Here is an 8,254-nt window from a genome sequence, read left to right on the forward strand (position 1 = left end):
ATAAATCCTCAAGGATTTTTTTTGCAGGTATCTGCTGAATATAAGTTTGAAACACAGCTGTGGTTATATGGAAATGGTTCCATAAAGAAAAGTGCCAGAATTTAAGGATTTATGTAACTCCCATTTCCATTTAGACCAACATAAATCCTCAGCACAGTTGCAAAAAGCATGAAGTCATTCAAAGGTGTACGTATGGAAAGCTACTGGAGGATTCACTGGGGTGCTGTTCTGCAGCTGCCAAGGACTTCCACACATCAAAGTTGTAACTCCAGCAATACATAATGTATGGGGAACAGATGTCTGATATTAATTTGATTAGTAAAATGTACTAAAGCTGATGTGATGTTTGGCTTTATATGTAATGAATTAACAAACACCTCAATTTCATTTGTGTTTAATATGATTTGTGCCACATTTCACACCATGAATTATAAGATATGTACAATATTATTTAATTAATCACACCAATACCGTAACCTTATTTTTGCTTACCTCTGCTATGTGACTAAAGAACAGCAGATTCTTGTGATTTTTAACACCATCACATTCCATAAGAGTGTGTGTGACAAACTGAATATCACATCCAAGTCTGTTAATGAGACACTCGACTTGAGATCATAATAATGATGCAACACCACATAATCGGACCACACATTCACACAGTGCTAATGCCAAAGTAAATACATTAAATAACATGAAAAGTAGGGTTGAAATTGGATTTTAAATTCCCTACACCTAGATAAGATTCTTTCTATTCACATGCATCTTCTACACAGCATCTTGAGCTGGAGCCCCTTCCGGTTCACCTAAGGGCTTATCTGCTATCCTCTGCTCTCCATCACTTGGGACAGCAGCTGTTGGTTTTCTTCCACCAGCATCCTCACCGACAATCACAGTTTGAATATCAGGCTGCAAAATCTCTGTCTCAGAAGTGGCCTTAGTCTCTGAAACTGGAGCCAAAATGGTCTGTGAGGCGGCAGCATCCAGGACAGAAGACGTAGAAACATTTGGGACCTCTGAGACTGGCGCCAATGTGCCATCAGAAACAGAAACTGAGAGAGTGGGTGTAGACAGAGAGGTGGAGGAAGCTTCAGAGTACAAGGGGATACTGTGAGCCGTGGACACTGGTATGGAGAAGGGGACAGGGATGGCTGATCCATCTAAGGAAATGATGCTGGCCCCTGTGCTGTCAGTGGTTACGATTGGCTGGATCTGGGTCCCAGAGGGCATCTCGGTGTGAATGACAGTGATTGCGCCGAGGGGGCCGTGGTTGACCACAGCGATGGCCCCATGACTGGTCCATTCAGATGGAAGAGTGATGGACTCAGACGGCACCACAAAGGAGTCAGTGAGGGTTTTATCAGGACCGCCAGCAGTACCAGTACCAGTAGCAGCACCACCACCACTTTTTCTAGCGGTGTTCTTTTTCTCCCTTGCTCCTGCTTTTTCTGTCTTTCCCTTAGTGGGAGTTCTGGTTTTCTTATCCTCCACATTTCCCTCCAGCACTACCAAGTAGGTCTTCCAGGGAGCATCTGAGTCATGAATCTGAATGTTAAAAGAGCTTGTTAATGTCACAGCAGTCTGATGGGTCAAAGTACTCTAAACACAACATGGCAGGTTATAAACATGCATTGGTAGTCATCGTACAAAAGCCTAATCCCCTTAACAACACCCCCTTTTTGACCATGGTGAACTTAATCTTGCCACACTAAAAGTGTAATCGACACTGTGCCCATACAGATGAAATGACCCTATCTGACAGTAACTTGTCACTACAGTAAGAAAAGCACTGCTCACCAAAGTGTGCCTGCGAAGGGTGGACTTGTCTGTAAAGGTGCGACTACAAAGACCACACATGTAGGGCTTCTCTCCTGTGTGAATACGCTGGTGCCTCTGGAGGGCATTGAGCTGGGTGAACTGCTTGTCGCAGTCTTTACAGCTGTACGGACGCTCACCTAACAGTCAACAGAAGAGAGGGAACAAACATACGCCAGGAAACACAGTGTGTAAACAGAGGAGAACAGTTAAGGAAGCTGTAAAAGGCTCCTCCAAATTAACAACAACAAATAAATGATGTATACAATTACCCGTGTGTATCTTTAAATGCTGGTGGAGGGAATTCCTCTGAGCGAAGCCTCGACCACACTCTTCGCACTTGTATGGCTTGGACCCAGTGTGGATGTTTGAGTGGTGTCTCAGGTATTCTTTAGATGCAAAGCTTTTCCCACAGGCCTCACACATGAAAGGCTTCTCTCCTAACAGGAGAAGAAAAGAACAATCGTTTCACTTTTGGTATGGTATGAGCAGATAGCCTTGTCTTCATTGGCTGAAAGGCCTACTTTATACACTTTCTTTCACAGAGATGGCGTTAAAGATGACAATGCAGAAATCTAAACCGTTTTGAAATGATATCCCTCTTACCTGTGTGTGATCGCTTATGATAGGACAACATGTGCTTCTGAGTGAACCGGGCATCACACTCGTCACATGCAAATGGCTTCTCTCCTGTGTGAGTCCTAGAAATAGTAAAACAAACAAGTTTAGCCCTCATCTTTTTCTTTTTTTCCTCACGTTGTTAGCATGTACACTACCGGTCAAAAGTTTGGGGTCAGAAATTTCCATTCCACTCCATTATAGACAGAATACCAGCTAAGATCAGTTGTATTGTTTTTTTAATCAGGGCAGCAGTTTTCAGATTACATTATGTGCTTACATAATTAAAAAAGGGTTCTCCACTGTTGTAGAAAGAAGTGGCTGATCTTTAATGCAATATATACATTGCCCATCAGCAACCATTCATCCAATGCTCCAAAGGCACATTCTGTTTACTAATCGATATCATTTTAAAAGGCTAACTGAGAAAACATTGGAGAACCCTTTTGCAATTATGTAAGCACATAATGTAATCTGAAAACTGCTGCCCTGGTTAAAAAAACAATACAACTGATCTTAGCTGGTATTCTGTCTATAATGGAGTGGAATGGAAATTTCTGACCTCAAACTTTTGACCGGTAGTGTATAAATGAACATCCACATCTCTCATTATTAGGTCATTATTACTCTCTGGCTCCCAGCTTTTTCTAGCTATTAGTGGTTATGTTCACAATTGATGATTGCACAAACAGACAGAAACATGGGACTGCAATTTCTCTGCCAAAGTCAAAGGTATTTGTCAAAGAGAAGCGAGAATTACTTGCTCAATTTACATTCTTCCTCGCTGACCGGGGATTAAAACCGGTCACCTTTCAGTAGCAATCCTGTCTGCCCGTCTTCAGCATCTACAAACCTCCCATTTCCAATTCGTTATCCTTTTGACCAGCCATCGTCGGTGAGCTCCGTACCTGCGGTGCATCTTGAGGGCGGAGTTCTGGGTAAATCTGGCCCCGCAGTCGGTGCACTCAAAAGGCTTTGCACCCGTGTGTGTCCTCTCATGCAACAGCAGGGCAGTTTTGGAGCTGAGTGCCTTTCCACAGTCAGGGCAGACATGTCGCATATTATTACGTTCATGTACCTGAGAAGCAGCGGGGATGCACGACAGAAATGATCAAATCGGGGGGGGAGAAACATGCAGATAAATGCGACTCTTAAGAGGTTTATTCTTATTGCATATTTATATAATATTGCATGCATTTTATCAAGGAAGTAATAATGTATAGGAAGTGTGTGGAATTTAATTCACCCCCACCTGTCTTTGATGGCGGACAACATCCTTCTTTCGTTTGAAGGTTTTTGCGCAGCAGTCGCAAACAAAAAGCCTCTCATTGCTGTGAACGTGCTTTTCATGGATCTTCAGATTGCTGCGGTTAGCAAAGGTTTGCTGGCAGGTCTCACAGCGATAGATCACATCTGCTTTTACTCCATGGTACGTACTGGCCAAGAGATCAGTAACGGGTTACAGCAAGATCAAAAGACAAAAGGGCCTGGTCTTAGGTTTCATAAGATGGCAATGCAATGCATTATCTGACACGGCTTAAGTTTTAGAGGTGAATTGGTAGCACAGTACTCTCGTCACTAGAAGAACTGGTGAACAAAATAATTTGCTTCAGTTCAGACCCTTAAGGGTATCTGTGGTATCTATCAATATGTTTAATCTAATGGCACTAATGTCCTACCTGATGTGCTTCAAGTAGCTTCTTTCATAGTGGAAGGTCCGTTGGCACTTGTTACACTGGAACTGGGCCTTGGACGTTCTTTTTAATGTCCCCTTGGACTCACCCTCCTCCTCCAGAGATAACAACAATGAGCCTTCGGGGTCACTGCTTGGCACTTCCTCCCCACATTCCCAATCATCCGCATCAGAGGCTGGCATTCCCAATGAGGACTCGTCCATTTTCTCTGCTTGAGCCTCGGCTTCAGTCCTGTCCTCATTCGCCTCGGTGTCTTCATTTGCAACTTGGTTTTCATTGTTAGGGTTAGCCCCTTTTTTGGTGTTTAAACGCTTCCGAAGGACTTTATGGCCAGCCAACCTCAATTTTAGTGTTCTTCCAAGTCTTTTTCCATCCTTTTCTGCGTTCTTTACCTTTAATCTTTTTGAAATTACTTCTTTTTCAGAGCTCTGTGGAGAGCGCTGTCGCTTAAGAAGTAAGCTTTTAGGCTGATTCTTCCCTTTGGTCCTTTTTTCTTTCTTAGCACCATGCAAGTTATCTACAACTGTTGATGCAGATGTTTTCCTTGTAGGTTTTTGTAGGATTCCAGCACTCATGGCCTCACCACAAACCGCTGACAGATCCTCACAGTCCAAAAGTTGTGCCGCTGCTTGAACATCACCAATCTTGTCTCTAACAACTTCAACTTTACCAGTGTACACAAATTCCAAAAACTTGGAGAAATTATTGGAGTGCATATTGGAGAGTAAGACTTTGTCTTTGGTAGCATCCGGAGAGAGAAGGATCTTCTTGAAGTAGCCACTGGATGCTGCGAGCATCAACTGGTGGGCCTGAAACTCCTGTACCTCTCCCTGGTAGTCTACCTGCACTGTAACATCACTCAGCTGCCCCTGCAGCATCAGCTGATGCAGAGAGGCCAGGATGTTTTCGTGGTGGGACTTAGAGGTTAGCTGAACCACTTTGACCCCCATAATTAATTTGTGCTGCTGAGAAAAACAAAAAGGGGAATGTTGACTTGTAATGCTTAAACTAACCTAGTTGTGTTTCATTACATGTGTGAACACACGCATGTAACGTTACATGCTTTAGAGAGGTGGGGACATGGAGCTACAGTACTTTGAAGTAGAACCATTTGTGGCTTTCATGTCTCATCATTACTGGGTTTACTTTTTGAGCAGTGAACGTTGCATGAGCCAACGTTAGAAAAAAATCTGCTGCAAAGTCAACTGCCTTGCTTCAAGGCAGAAAAGACAGCTTATTAAGCCACATGCTTCGAGTTCGTTAAAATAACTAGCTAACGTTAGCCTCTCTGACCTAAGGTGCAGGTGAAAACCCTCAAACCTCAGTATCTAGCTAAAGCCTTGGCAACAGACTGACTAGCGTTGTAATATTTGTGTGATGTTGCCTTGATCATTGTAAATGCTAGGGTTAGTTAACGTTACTGCTAACAGTAGCATCACATACACAATAGTGTACAAGCTAGGTAAGCTAATGTTAACTGTACACAAAACAAACTGGTATGCGATAATACAATTTGAATGTACAGCAAACTGAACTGAACACAGTGCACGAGTGAACGTGTAGCTAGCAAACTAACGTAACACAACACGAAGCAAGTTTTCTTACCGTAAGGTCGGTAAAATGGCAGCCCTTCACAAATGTTCTCCACAGTGGAAGGTATTTCCTGTAGAAATCGCTACCGAAAACGGCACTTGCTTTCTTACTTACCGACATCCGGTGCCGAGGTGGCTGATACGGGATCAGTCCTCCATTCATGGTCGTGTTTAAAGTTTGAATTGCCAAGTACAACTGCTGTTCCTGGGTCATTTTAGCAGGTTTGTTGACTATAAGCGAATAGGCGCATTTGTTATAACTTTACTTTAAGGCTTTATACATCCATGATTTACAGGCATTACTGTCAAGCTAGTTTAGCTAGCTAACAATTTATGATTTTTTTGATAGCTTTGCCTTATTTATCTCCAAAGTACTGTCCGTTCCAATATATTTTAATAGCCCTTGAGCAATAATATGTTGCACTTCTATCGTTGCTGTTATTGCTGTAATCAGGATGTATAACTATGCTTCACCTCCTTTCTATTTTGGCAAGTGTAAGCCACTATCTTGGTAAAATGTTGAACAGGGTACAGGTATATAGCAACCGTAGCATTATTGTTGAATTTTATAAAGGGATTTACTAAAGTAATGACGTTACCGTAACACTAACAACTGAACTGTGTTCATTAGCTAGCTAGTGTATTACTGCATCATTCCCGCACTGGGGCGCCCTTGCACCGAGAGACGTGACAATATATAAACTGCTGGTGTTGAATTAAAAGCAGATTAACTTGCAGAGAATTTCCATTTTCTTCATCCGTTTCCACCTAGACTACTCTTCTTCTAGCCGATAGTTTAACTGGGTATACCTACTCAGTAGGTATTACACTAGCTGCTTAAAAAGTAGGTTTTTAGTGCCCATTGTATATAGCTACAGTCTGTTATAGTTGTATGAGAATAGTTCCAAAACAATACAAAGTAGGTCAACACGCTGAAGGATTTAAGATCATTCATTTACATTTAGACCATCATAAATCATCTACAGAGTTGCAAAAAGCATGCTGTCATACCAAAGGTGTATGGAAAGCTACTTGAGGATTCACTGGGGTGCTGTTCTGCAGCTGCCAAGGTTTTTTTCTTTTCCTTTTTCTTCCAGAGGAAATCCATATACCTTACATTTGTCTTAATGAATTCTGCAAGCTAGCAATCTGCTCTGTTCCGGTGACTCATGCTGCTCTCTGGACCGAAGCTGTGCAGACTTCAGCTTTGACCTGGAACACTGTGTTCGCCTGGCTTTTATTACATTACACCTCTGCCACACACACACACACACACACACACACACACAACTTTTCATACAACTGGTCCTTCATGGTTTATCATTAAGGACACACAACGTCTGCCGTCGTAATGATCTGTAACTGTATGCTCATGGGAATCAAGAGTATTTGCATAGATATTAATATGGTTTAATGTATTACCATGAAAATTAGCCTAGAGTTTAATGGAATACTGAATTACTATGTGCAAATTAATGAGACAATTCGTAAAAATTAATTCTCAGTATATTGCCATTATTAAACTTTTGACATGACTGAGATTAAAGGAAGGAAAGCATTTTTCACAGTTGTGCAAAAGCTATTTTTCATTTTACTTCTGTTGTCTGGGAAAGTCTGTTCATTGTTTACTAAAATGATAAAATAATAGCTTCATATGAGTATTAGACTATTAGACAGTCATTGAAATTAGGATCCACTGGGTCACATTTTCTTTTTTTCCTGTGCCTGCATTCTGTAATGTGACATATATTAAAAGTTCAGCAGGGTTAGGTAATGCCGATGGTAAATATGTGGTTTGTGAAATTGTCACAGGATGCTTTGTCAAATAAAGATATGGCAGAGAAACAGACTTGAGGTTTCTACATATCATCACTGGTTGACATGTGTAATCAAGGGGATGAACATATGCTGTATCACTGAAATAACAAAAGGTCAAACAGTCATTTCAGAAACATGCCATATTAATCCACTTTCAGTAGTGAGACTGGCTGACTTTTCAAATGACTCCGGGGCATTTCGTCTTATTCGGAAGTGCACATTTCAGCTGTGGAGAGAGTAAGTGTATGTCAAGTCTACTACAGTCAAGGGTTCAGATGTTGCCAGTAAATGGCAAGCTTGATAGCCAGCTGCATTGCCAGGACGCCCAGTAACAAATTAAATTCCCACAGATACATCATCATGTTGTCAGGGAAGAAGATGAGGTGCAAATGCTCGCTGAAAGGTGATGGGCTCAGCAAACAAAACATTCTGCCGACATTGGGTCGTGTTTGCTCTGCTATGGGTAGTAGACTCCTCCACACAACCGAAAATATCTTTGCTGACGTTCCACAGCGCACAAACAACATGACAAAATGTGCACTGTGTGAGAGAAAAAGTAAAACTCAAAGCCAAGGCCGATTTTAATTAGAGGCTACGGAGCGCACACACACTGTAAAGAAAACACAGTCAAATTCAGGAGTTTGGTGGTAATGGTTGTGTTCGGGCTCGGGATGTGTGCTGGAGTCGTACACACACTTTAATTTAGATGCAGTGAGG

The 8,254-nt window shown here is 41.9% G+C and overlaps 1 protein-coding gene across 2 annotated transcripts; it reads right to left on the reverse strand.

The window, feature by feature from the left end:
- Positions 1 to 378: 378 nt before the first annotated feature.
- gzf1 (GDNF-inducible zinc finger protein 1) lies at positions 379 to 5,948 on the reverse strand. Of its 2 annotated transcripts, none has more exons than XM_078274300.1 (8): positions 5,733 to 5,948; positions 4,113 to 5,089; positions 3,686 to 3,869; positions 3,342 to 3,511; positions 2,422 to 2,516; positions 2,088 to 2,255; positions 1,798 to 1,955; positions 379 to 1,545 (listed from the first exon to the last, which is right to left on the reverse strand). In XM_078274300.1, the coding sequence occupies exons 1-8, from the start codon at positions 5,931 to 5,933 to the stop codon at positions 769 to 771; spliced, it is 2,730 nt and encodes a 909-aa protein (XP_078130426.1). In that variant the 5' UTR covers positions 5,934 to 5,948; the 3' UTR covers positions 379 to 768. The 2 variants fall into 2 exon arrangements, with proteins under 2 accessions (XP_078130426.1, XP_078130425.1); XM_078274299.1 differs by having other exon boundaries at positions 4,113 to 5,092.
- Between the last annotated feature and the right edge of the window lie 2,306 nt (positions 5,949 to 8,254).

This window comes from Sander vitreus, chromosome 18, assembly GCF_031162955.1.
Source record: "Sander vitreus isolate 19-12246 chromosome 18, sanVit1, whole genome shotgun sequence".
NCBI classification, from domain to species: domain Eukaryota; kingdom Metazoa; phylum Chordata; class Actinopteri; order Perciformes; family Percidae; genus Sander; species Sander vitreus.